This window comes from Ranitomeya variabilis, chromosome 1 (assembly GCF_051348905.1).
Source record: "Ranitomeya variabilis isolate aRanVar5 chromosome 1, aRanVar5.hap1, whole genome shotgun sequence".
Taxonomy (NCBI): domain Eukaryota; kingdom Metazoa; phylum Chordata; class Amphibia; order Anura; family Dendrobatidae; genus Ranitomeya; species Ranitomeya variabilis.
In genome coordinates, this window is record NC_135232.1 from 101,429,273 (window position 1) to 101,442,104 (window position 12,832).

The 12,832-nt window shown below is 46.7% G+C and overlaps 1 protein-coding gene across 2 annotated transcripts in view; it reads right to left on the reverse strand.

The window, feature by feature from the left end:
• The window catches only part of TENT2 (terminal nucleotidyltransferase 2), a 49,541-nt gene that overhangs the window by 10,294 nt on the left and 26,415 nt on the right, over positions 1-12,832 (reverse strand). For both annotated transcript variants that reach the window (XM_077286823.1, XM_077286812.1), the window contains exons 9-11: positions 11,460-11,588; positions 9,065-9,108; positions 204-340 (exon numbers count right to left, since the gene is read on the reverse strand). In XM_077286823.1, coding sequence (XP_077142938.1) covers positions 204-340; positions 9,065-9,108; positions 11,460-11,588 — 310 coding nt within the window. The remainder of the gene's footprint in view (positions 1-203; positions 341-9,064; positions 9,109-11,459; positions 11,589-12,832) is intronic.

Sequence of the window (12,832 nt, forward strand, 5' to 3'; positions counted from 1 at the left end):
AATAAGTCAGTCAACCCTCATAAAGAAGCCGTTGTCGCCGATCAGTGGAAAGCACAACCATAACAGAACAATTACCAGTGCTCCTTTTGGTTTTAATACTCGGCAGCACATTCTGAAATATCGCACTTTCCAACACAAGACGTAACTGACATTCTATAGCGTAGGTTTACTCTAGTGTAGAAGAGAATAGTTACTTCACTTACTCAAATTCTATGGCAAAGTATTTCAAGAACCCCACAAGAAGGTCGCCGAGGCTTGATGCATTTTTGGACACACATTGAGGGATATTGCGAGGAGCATGGTGGACAAGGTGCAACTGCATAGCAGGGTTAAAACATTCCTGTCAAGGAGAAAAAAAAACAAACAAAACTATAGTGTATATGTAATGTGAAATGCTACACACAGTACAGGGCATCTGGGAAGCAAGTCCAATTATATAGGAGTATGGAAAACCGATGTTCACCTAAAGTTGTAGCAGTGCATGACCGAGCAACTCTTCGCTGCATCACTCCATCAAACGTGACACTGGGCAGAAGGCTCAGTTTTGCCTGTAGTGTTTGACTATGCTCAACATATCCACTACTCTTACCAATGGCAAGCATGACCTCCTTAAAGGGGTATTCCCATCTAGTAGTAGGTGTAATACTAATAGCGAATACCTAGAAATTAGAAATGTAGTCTAGTTTTTCTGAATCGGTGTCTCTTTCCTCACGTGCAGGCATTGAAGGATCTTGGGTGTCCGTGGTTACAATCACTGATATAGTGATGCATAGTTGCTAGTGGTCATAACCATGGATACCTAAGGTCCTGCAATGCCTGCACATGTGGTAAGTGAAATAGCTTATCAGAAAAACTATACTCCATTTCTAATTGGAGATATTTGCTAATATTATTCCTACTACACATTGGGATAGGATCCTGGAAGATGGGAACACCCTTTTACTTCCATCTGATTCATTGCTACAATGAATGAATCAATTACAGTGACTGCTGTATATATGCTTGTCCATCCATGATATTCTAGCCTGATATTACAGGCACATGGCATCTCACCAATTACAAGAACACAATGATTTCTGGGACTGACCACATTGCATCCTTACCTTCATGTAATCAATGTTTTGGGGAAATAGGGATTTTTGTGCACTCACCGTAAAATCTTTTTCTCCGAGCCACTCATTGGGGGACACAGAACCATGGGTGTTATGCTGCTGTCGCTAGGAGGCTGACACTAAGTTGAGACAAAAAAGTTAGCTCCTCCCCTGCAGTATACACCCTTGTGCTGGCTTCCAGAGACCCAGTTCATTGTAAAAGCAGTAGGAGATCAGTAACAACATCTTACATAATATTAGAGTACAACATAGAGTAAGTCAAGAACCAAAAAAGAAACGAGCCATAAGGCTAACAGGGTGGGTGCTGTGTCCCCCAATGAGTGGCTCGGAGAAAAGGATTTTACGGTGACTACGCAAAAATCCCTATTTCTCCTTCGCTACATTGGTGGGACACAGAACCATGGGACATCCCAAAGCAGTTCCTGGGTGGGAAACAATACAACCAAATAACTCCGTGTACCAACTGACTAAAAATGCGCAACAGCCGCCTGCGGAATACGTCTGCCAAGGGCCGCTTCCGCAGAAGATTGAGTGTGAACGTTGTAGTGCTTCGTGAAAGTATGCAGGCTGGACCATGTTGTGGCCTTGCAAACCTGCTCTGCTGAGGCATGGTGCCGAATGGCCCAGGAAGCTCCCCCTGACCGAGTTGAGTGTGCCCTAATCCCCGCCGGGATAGGTCTGCCCCTGACCCGATAAGATTCTTGAATAGCTGATCGGATCCATCTGGCTTTAGAAGCAGCTAAACCCTTTTTGTGACCCTCCGGGAGCACAAAAAGGGAGTCCGATTTGCAGAAGGGGGCAGTCCTAGAAATGTACCTCCTGAAGGCCCTCACCACGTCCAAGGTGTGAAGGGCCTTTTCAACCCGATATCTTCGCTGCGGGCAGAAGGAGGGAAGAACGATATCTTCATTAAAGGTGGAAGGATGAAACCACCTTGGGAAGAAAGGACGGAGGTGGACGTAGGACTACCTTGTCCTGGTGGAAAGAAAGGAAGGGCGCCCAGCAGAACAGTGCGGCCAACTCAGACTCGCCTGATAGAGGTTATTGCCACAAGGAAGGCGACCTTCCAGGAGAGAACAATCAGCGAGACATCCTGCAGAGGTTCAAAAGGGGGCTCCTGAAGGACACCCAGGACCAAATTGAGATCCAAAGTCTCTAAGGGCATTCTATAGGGGTGTACGACGTGGGAAACCCCCTGAACAAAAGTCCTGACTTGCAAGTCAGTAGCAATCTTGCGTTGGAGCAACACGGATAATGCAGAGATCTGACCCTTGAGAGAACTTAGCGCCAGACCGGAATCCACGCCGGACTGGAGAAATTCCAGAATGGAGGGAATTGAAAAAACGAGAGGAGGACGTCCACGGAGCCTGCACCAAGAGAAGAAGGCTTTCCAGGTGCGGTGATAGATGCGAGCAGAAGACGTCTTGCGAGCGCTTATCATGGTGGCAATGACTTGCTGGGAGAAACCAGCTTGAGTTAGGATCCAGGTTTCAACAGCCAAGCCGTTAAACGTAGGGACCCTGAGCTCTGGTGGTAGATCGGCCCTTGGCGAAGCAGATCTGGGCGGTCTGGTAACCGCCAGGGAACGTCGGCTACAAGTTGAACGAGCTCCGCGTACCACGCGCGACAAGGCCAATCCGGGGCGACTAGAATCAAAGGAACCCCTTCCATCTTGATTTTTCGGATTACCTTCGGTAGTAAGGGAAGCGGAGGAAACACGTACGAGAAGTGGAACCGGTGCCATGGGAATATCAGCGCGTCCACTCCAATGGCCTGGGGATCCCGAGAACGTGCTATGAAGTTGGGAACTTTTGCGTTCAGTCTGGATGCCATCAGATCCACGTCTGGAGTCACCCAGCGAAGGCAAATCTGCTGAAGACCTCCGGATGGAGTCCCACTCTCCCAAGGAGAGACCCTGACGGATGAGAAAGTCCACCACCCAGTTTTCGACGCCTGGAATGTGCACTGCGGAAATGATGGAGCGGTTGTTCTCGGCCCAACGGAGAATGTGGGAGACCTCCCGCATCGCCGCTCTGCTGTGGGTCCCCCCTGATGGTTTATGTACGCCACAGCTGTGACGCCGTCTGATTGAATCCAAATTGGGTGACCTGCGAGGAGGAAGTGGAAACGTCTCAGGGCAAATCTGATCGCTCAAATCTCCAAGATGTTTATCGGAAGTCTCAACTCCCGAATGGTCCAACGCCCCTGGGCAGTGTGGTGACAAAATACCGCTCCCCAACCGAGGAGGCTGGCGTCGGTAGTCACCACCAGCCAGTGTGTTGGGAGAAAGGACCTCCCCTGGCTGAAGGATGATTCCAAAGTCCACCATTAGAGCGCTTGCCTGGTCCGCAGGGGCATAGGAGATGGCCGATCGAGGGATAAGGGACTCCTGTCCCAGTTGTCCAGCAGAGCCTGTTGTAAGGGACGGAGATGCAGTTGAGCGAAGGGAACCGCTTCCATTGCGGCCACCATTTTTCCCAGGATCCTCATGGCAAATCGAATGGACTGAGGAAAGACGACAAAGCGTCCGGGTTCCCTGCTGAAGCGCTTGGGCCTTGGACCGAGGATGCAGGACCAGCCCCTTGGACGTTTCCACGATCATGCCTAGGAAGGAGATCCGTCGGGCTGGAACGGGGGAGGACTTGTCCAAGTTGATCAGCCAGCCCAGGCGTGAAAGGATATCCAAGGTAATGCGGACACTTGCTTTGCAGGCGTGATAGACGACCTCCTGATCAAAGGTCCGTCCTAAGTATGGCAACACGACCACTCCTCGGGAGTGAAGAATGGCCATGACCGCCGCCATGACCTTTGTGAATACCCTGGGCGCGGTGGCAAGGCCGAAGGGTAAGGCCGTGAATTGAAAATGGTCCTCCTGGATGGCAAAACGCAGGAACCTTTGATGTGGCGGGAAGACTGGGATATAGAGATAAGCATCTTTGATGTCTATTGATGCTAGAAACTCTCCTCTCTCCAGTGAAGAGATGACCGACCGAAGGGATTCCATCCTGAAGTGCCTGACCGTTACATACTTGTTTAGGAGCTTTAAATCCAAAATAAGACGGGACGGTGCGCCCTTTTTTGGAACGACAAAGAGGTTTGAGTAAAAACCTCTGAATCTCTCGTGTTCTGGAACCGGAATAATTACTCCGTTTCGGCGGAGAGATTCGATGGTGCGGTGAAGTGCACGAGACTGAGCTCCTGAACTTGGAAGACGAGAGGGAAAAAACCGTGCCGGAGGGGAGGCGGAGAAATCTATTTCGTAACCAGAAGACACCAGGTCTCTGACCCATTCGTCGTGGATGACGGAAAGCCAGACATGTTGAAAGAGAAGCAGGCGTCCGCCTACTCTGGTGGTGTCGACCGGAAAACTCCCCGAGTCATTGTGAAGGCAATCTGGAGGGCCTGGATCCCCTGGTTCTGGGTTGCCTAGGCTTACCTCGGCAGGACTGATTCGGCCTGTATGAGGGCCGAGGGTCTCTCTCTGTACGTGGAGATCGTTCTGATCTGGACGAAGCCGTGGAGGAGGACCAGAATGGGCTATTGCGAAAGGGCCGAAAGCGAAACTGTTGCTGAAAAGCAGTTTTAGGCCTGTGCTGTGGGAGGAATTTGCTTTTCTCTCCTGTAGCATCGGAAATAAGCTGGTCTAATTTTTCTCCAAACAGATGTCCACTCTGAAAAGGCAGAGAAATCAGAGACTTTTTAAAGGACGAATCCACGCGCCACTCTCTAAGCCATAGTGCTCTCCTAATGGTGACGGCGTTTGAGGCAGCAACTGCCGCACAGTCTGCTCGCATACATCACAGTCTCCAGCCATAGCGATTTGTTTGGTGAGATCCGCCGTCTCAGACGGAAGAGCCTGGTCCTGAATAGATTTCGCAAGGGCATCTGCCCAGAAAACCATTGCTTTTGCGACCCATCCCGCCACAAAGGAAGGGGATAAAGAGGAACCTGAGGCTTCATATACTGAGCGAGCCTTGGAATCTATCTGGCGTTCTGTGGGATTTTTAATTGAAGCCCCATCAGGTACAGATTAAAGCGTTTTGGTAGCCACACGCGATACCGGAGGATCTACTGTTGGAGGTTCCGTCCAATCTTTGACAAGTTCTGCGGAAAAGGGATACTTCAATCCCAGGGCCTTTTTACCCGTAAAGCGCTTATCCGGTCGCTCCCTGTGTCGCCGAACTATAAATCTGGATGAGAAGCGAACACCCTATGGGATCGCTTGGTTCTTGTAAAAGATACTGCATGATCCGGAGCCGAATTAGGGTCATCATCAACCTTTAGCACATGATTGACAGCTTCAATGAGAGAATCCACAGTCGATTGAAACTCCGGAGAATCCGGGTCCAAGGACGCCTCAGACTCATACTCAGAGTCATGATCGCTGCGAACCCCTGGAGAGGGTGAGCGAGAAGTGGAGCTACCAGAGGCTGAATGGCGTGGTGAATGCTCAGGAGAGGTAGTGCGGATCCGTTTTTTGGATGACCGTACCTCCTTCAGGTGAGAGCGGCCCCTGCTGGCCGATGATTCCCCTGTAAGGGAGGGGTCTCTTAACCCAGGTAAACGAGTGCCCCCCTCCCCAGAGGGGTCATGAAGGGATTCAATCGCTTTGGCCAGCCAAGCCATGGATTGTGACAGTGACGCGGCCCACTCAGGGGGGCTAGATACACTGGGGTCAGTAGTGGCGGAGGGCTCCTGGGCACATTGGGCATCACAGGCTGGGCAGACAAGGGAGCTTTGAGGCCGTGGGAGAGGAGCCTGGCAGGTGGTACATGCAGTGAAAAAGGTGGTATGAACCTTTGTAGCCTTTTTAGCCCTTGACTGCGACATGATGTACCCCAATATAAGTAAAAACGCTGCTAGTGGAAGCTATGAGGGGTAAAGCTGCAGGGAAGCACCTAGTACAGTCTCCTTACCCAGGTCCTGTGTCCCGCAATCAGATGAGGCGGCGCGCTGAGTAAGTGAGAAGACCGGCTTCGAGGGCTTGACACGTGCAGACTAAGGGCGGCCAGAACAGTGGTGCCGCAGGGAAGATGGCAGCCGAGATTTTGGGGGGTAGTCTCTCAGAGCGAGAAGCACCAGGTCTGTGGGCGGAGCCGCTGGAATGATGCGATCGGTGGGTGGGGCCTATCGGGATGCGGCCTACATAAAGGCCGAAGCCGGGGACTAAATTTCTGGCTGCGGCCAGCGCGCACCCACGGACCGCCTAGAAAGAGCCGCGGAGCCCTGAGGTTAAATCCAAAGGGTAAGGCTATGTGCACACGATGCGGATTTGCTGTGGATCCGCAGCAGATTTTTCAGCACAGAAACGCTGCAGATCCGCACTGTGATTTACAGTACAATCTAAATGAATGGGATAAAAAAATAGCTGTGCAGATGGTGCGGAAAAATCAGTGCGGAATTGCTGCAGATTTCAAAGAAGTGTATGTCACTTCTTTTGTGTGGATCTGCAGCGTTTCTGCACCCCTCCATGTTAAAAATCTGCACAAAATCAACATCAATTCCGCATAAAAACCGCGGTTGCGGATTCTGCCAGGAGATGCGGATTTTGTGCAGAAATTCTTTTCCTACGTGTGCACATAGCCTAAAAGTTTTGGTCTGAATAGCAGACCCAGTGTGCCTCCTAAAGACACCAAGCTTGAACTGGGTCTCTGGAATCCAGCACGAGGGTGTATACTGCAAGGGAGGAGCTAAGTTTTTGTCTCAACTTAGTGTCAGCCTCCTAGCGACAGCAGCATAACACCCATGGTTTTGTGACCCCCAATGTGGCGAAGGAGAAATGGATTTTTATGTCTTAGTAAGAAAATGTGACTGAACAATTAAAGGGAATCTGTCACCAGGTTTTTGCTTCCCCATCTGAGTGCAGCATGATGTAGGGGCAGAGACCCTGATTCCGCAATGTGTCATTGACAGGCCTGCTTAGTGTTATTTTGATAAAATGACTTTTTTCTGCTACAGATCTAGCAGTTCTCTGAATGCTGAGCACTGTATAAATCCGCCCACCACACACTCAATCTGTGGTGGGAGCAGGGTTATGCAGAGATCATAAATATGCTTGACAATCTGGAAGCAGGGTTACTAGTCCTCTAATGATAATCACCGGCTGATAAAACAATGATTCTATGAAAACTACAGCAAGCAGCCCATTAAGTGACATCGCTGAAATCTCTGTCTCCATGTTATGCTGCTGTCAGATAGGTGGCAAAACCTGGTAACAGATTACCTTTAAAGGGAATCTGTCAGCAGATTTTTGCTACTTAACCTGAGAGCGGCACACTGTAGAGACAGAGTTCCTGATTTCAGCAATGTGTCACTTAAGGGGCATTTACACTGCAAGATAATTGTGAATTTATGTTAAAAAAGGGGCTGTGTTTTTCAATAAAATCTGCCCGAAACACCGTGTCTGCGAATTGAGATACTGATTTGGCTTTTATCCTAAGTCATATTGCACGACTCGTTAAAGGGTTGATTGTGACTTGTAGGATCGCTACTTCCAACAGGTGGCGCTATAGAGTTTAAGTCCTCTTTTTCTCAGAAGAGGCAATTTGAATATTCAATAAAATCAGTGTTTTATCAGCAGGACAGCATCACTCATATTGTGCCACGTAATCCTCGTGCTCTGTAATCCCGCCCCCTCCTGCCTATGCACAGTGTCCACAGAAAGCTGCCAATCAGTGGTGTGGGCGGGGTTATGCAGGGCTCAGCATTCACAGAACTTCAGCAGATAAAACAGTGATTTTATCAAAACTGCAGCAAGAAGCCCAGTAAGTGACACACTGCTGGAATCAGGGTTTGTCCATACTTCATGCTGCTCTTCGATAACATAACAAAAACCTAGTGAAGAATTCAATTTCACGATCCAAAAACATCTTGTTCACAAGAATGAATTCACTGATCTACACAACGATCTTGCCTTACCCTAATTAATAACATACACGAGAAAATTGGGGTTTTGACTACTTTTTCTACCAAGTCTCAGCTAATATCTATTATGAGCCTTCAGCCAGTGTTATTCAATCATGGGGATCTTCTAAAATTGAGCATCCAAATAAAGTCTGCCAAGTATTTCACTGTAATACTTATGTAATCTAAATTAATTACTTATATAATATAAATGTAACAAACACAGTAGGACAAAAACTACAGATACAGTCAGCATATGCGCTGGGAGCTTTCCTGATGCAGACACTGAACTTCGCCCTAAGGGTAAATTCACACTGGGCGTTTTTGTTGCTTTTTTTTTCTGCAGCAAAACCTGATCTTCTTGGCAGGAAAGAAGCTGCGCCAAAAACGCATGTTTATGTGCGTTTTTGTTGCGCATTGGGTGCGTTTTTTTCTTTGTCCATGCTAATGTCCTTGGATTTTCAGCAGCAAAAACGCAGCAAATGATACCTGCGTTTTTGCTGTGTTTTTTTCAACACCCATTCAAGTCAGTGGGTGAAAAAACGCAGCAAAAACGCTGAAAGAAGTGACATGCTCTATGTCCAAAAAACGCAGCAAAGCACAGAGTACTGATCAAACAAAAAACCAACGTGTGTGCATGAGATTTCTGAAATCTCATAGGCTTTGCTGGTACTGTAAAAAGCAGCTGAAAATTTGCATAAAAAAAGCAGCAAAAAAAACGCAGCAAAAACGCCCTGTGTGAACTTATCATAATACAAGCCATTAACATGCCCATCTCGCCCATCGACTGTATCAAATTCACAAAACGTCAGGCACAACCCATGAGCTGGGTATAGTTTCTAGAAATTGGCACTTTTTTTTTCCTTTTTCACAAAACACCCTTTGAAAAAAAGGTTGCAATGGTAAGTGCACTGCAATCTCCGCCCGACCCAAGAAATACTGCAGGCTGAAAGGACGAGCATCTTACTAGCATCATCTCCATAGGCTTGTTCAACAAGCATGTAGATGTAGGTCTATATACATAAAAGAAAAGCCGACATGGTACTTACTGGGTATTTTTTTTGTAGAGATGGAAGAATTGGTTCAGGTAGCGCTACAAAAACAAATATAATATACTTTTAATCTGAACGTAATAAAGGTGTACAAAGCGACTATACATTGCTTACACCTGGATGCAGAGGATCAGCCGATCTTTGGGGGTGCCAGGTGTCAGACCTCTGTTGATTTAACATTGATAACTTATCTGTAGAATAGGTTGTCAGTCTCGGATGACCCCCTTAAAGGTGTTTTTTTTTTTTTTATGTAGACAGTTTGTTGTTTTTACACTGGCCAAGCCTAACCTTTACTCATTCATCACTGACAACATAATGTAAATAATGTAAAGGTTAAGGTGGCACATTTTATTCTACCTCCATGGCAGATGCCCCGGAGTACCCATTTATCTGGCTTCATTGTGGCATCTTATAGAGCCCCTCATGGGCAGCAGATTAATCACCAGATTTCACAGTACAATTTGCATACATTATAAAATAGCTCTGTGACCGGATGAGTCCCGAAATTAAAAGTCAGCATTTTATGGCATGACTCCAGAACTTTAGACATGGATTATACAGCCGTTCTGACATGGATTTTAAACCTGAGTGCACCAGCCTCATCGGGTCTAAACAGTATACATTGTGAAACCCGGTGACAGATCTGCTTGAAAATGAGTCTGTCAAGCTAACACCAGAGAAGTCCATTTTATGCTCGACACTCTGCAGGTAATATTCTACATTGGAGCCCTGCAAGGAAAAATCTGCATGTGGGAAGGCCATGCTATTTTCACCAGGAGATCTGTTTGGATGTTTTGCCACAAATTCTATTAGATCTGACATGAAGCATTGTGATGCCATACATCTAGTGATCATCGCCTCTCCTGCAGATAAGTGATAATTACTTCTTTGGCTAAGGCTATGTGCACACGATGCGGATTTAGTGCGGATCCGCAGCGTTTTTTCCGCACAGAAACGCAAAGTGATTTACAGTATAATGTAAATCAATAAGAAAAAAAAAATGTTGTGCTAATGGTGCGGAAAATTCCGCATGAAAAACCCTGCAGATCAAAAGAAGTAGCATGTCATTTCTTTTGTGCGGATCTGCAGCGTTTCTGCACCCTTCCATCATAGAAATCCGCAGGGGTAAAAAAACGCATGAAATCCGCAACAAAAAAAGCACAGAATCCGCATAAAAAAACGCATCAATTCTGCACCTGCGTTTTCTTCCAGGAGATGCGGATTTTGTGCAGAAAATTCTGCACCCCAATCCGCAATGTGTGCACATAGCCTAAGGCTACATGGTAACTTTGGCCACAACACACAGTGGCTCAGTGGTTATCATTGATGCATTTGCAGCGCTGGACTTCTGGGTTCCAATCCCACCAAAGACAAATGTTCTCCCCGTGCTTGTGTAGGTTTCCTGCCACACTGCAGAGACATAGTGATAGGGAATGTAGACTGTGAGCCCCAACGTGGACAGTGATAATGTCTGTAAAGCACTGTGGAATTAATGTTGCTATATAAGTGAATAAACTGACAAGGCCTAAGTTCGCCATTTGTCACTACTGCACTGCAGTGCAATACAAGTGAATAGGGTCACATTGCAACCCCAATAATACCACAATTGCTGTTGGATTTTTTTATTGACTTGCTCTTGCTTATGGCTGTTCCCTTGGGGTCACAATGCAACCCCATTCAGCAATATTGCACTGTGATGTAGCAGCAACACATAGCGAACTTTGACCACGTGACCCGTTTCACGGCCAAAGCCGTCATGCTGCCCCAGAATCTGTCACCTACTTTTTCATATATAAGCTTCAGCCACCGCCATCTGGGGCTTATCTACAGCATTCTGTAATGCTGTAGGTAAGCGACCCCCCCCCCCCCCCCCCGATGTAACCTGAATGATAAGAAAAACAAGTTAGATTATTACTACACACGCTACTGTGTGAACAGTGCACCGTCTTAATCCCAGAACTCGGAAGGTGAAACGCTGGCCGAATATAGGCTTTCTGCCCATCTGAACTAATCAAGTTGTTAAATACGTAGAAAATTGGAGACTATGTGCTCACGACACTGTGGGCTCACAGCAAGGCAGCTCAGTGCTCTGCAGAGATTTCTTCCCCCTCATTCTAGCCCACTCCCTGTTCTCTGACAAAGCCGTTTTGCCTTCTTTGTGCAGCTAATCATGCAAGCAGTGCCTTTCTTCACTGATGACTGTACTACTGCAGAGCCAGTGCACAGCTGTGAGTAACAGTCAGGCCCACAGGGAAAAGAGGAACTCTGCCGAGCACGCAGCCCCCACAAGAGCCGCACACTCTTCACTTTCCAGGCTGGGATCCGTCCTAGTCTCACAAGTACCAGAAGATTTATGCATAGTGTACACAGGTGCATGCAGCTTCTTACTTACTTTGTAAATAGTGCAAAACCATCAAAACGAGACTATAGCTGCTCAAGGTTCCTCGGCTGGCATCATTTATACCATGGTGACCAGCCCACCGCTTAACAACCAGGACTAATGGACGAACGCGGCTCTCTGCTGTAGAAGAAGAAAACACGTTTTAGTGGCAACATGAAGCATGAAATGCATGTATACCCTCAGTGGTGCGTCAATAGGAAATAATATACTGTGCAACAGTACATTTATCGCATTAAAAACTGTACAGATGGGTCTCTGGTCTAACTAAAGCATTTCAAGGGGCATTTAACCCCTTAGTGACAGGCAAAAAAAAAAATTAAATCTGGAACACTTCAACAAATCCCAGCGATTTTGAGACTGTTTTTTCATGGCACATTATAATTTATGATTATGGTAAATTTAGGTCAATATGTTTTATGTTTATTTATAAAAAAATATCAAAATTTGACAAATGTAAATAAAAATTAGCAATTTTCAAACTTTGAATGATTATCCCTGTAATCCAGATAGTCACACCACAGTAAGGAATTAATAAATAAAATTTCCCACATGTCTGCTTTACATCAGCACATTTGTAAAATGTTATTTCATTTAGTTAGCATTTTAGGAGGTTTAAAAATGTAGCAGTAATTTTTCATTTTTTCAAGCAAATTTACAAAATTTATTTTTTTTAGGTACTTATCCAGGTTTGATGTGACTTTGAGGGTCCTATATATTGGGAAACCCCCAAAAGTTATACCATTTTAAAAACCGCACCCCTCAACATATTAACCTCTTTCTGACCTCGGATGGGATAGTACGTCCGAGGTCAGATACCGCGCTTTGATGCAGGGCTCCGATGTGAGCCTGCATCAAAGCCGGGACATGTCAGCTGTTGTGAACAGCTGACATGTGCCCGCAATAGCGGCGAGTGAAATTGCGATTCACCCGCTGCTATTAACTAGTTAAATGCCGCTGTCAAACGCTGACATTTAACCGGCGCTTCCGGCCGGGCATGAGCGCATCGCCGACCCCCGTCACATGATCGGGGGTCAGCGATGCATCAGAGTGGTAACCATAGAGGTCCTTGAGACCTCTATGGTTACTGATGCCGGCCTGCTGTGAGCGCCACCCTGTGGTCGGCGCTCATAGCACACCTGCATTTCTGCTGCATAGCATCTGCATCTCTACAGTGAAACTGGTGGAACATATATGATTTTGTAATCCCTCATTGTATGCCATACTCATTTTTTAATGTCCCAAGTGTATAAATTGTTATGGTATGCGCATTTTTGATAATTTTTTTTTTTACAGCATAACCATACCTACACCAGTAGGTGTAGAATGGTGAACAGGTTTCTAAGTTCATTAACTTCCAATGCAAG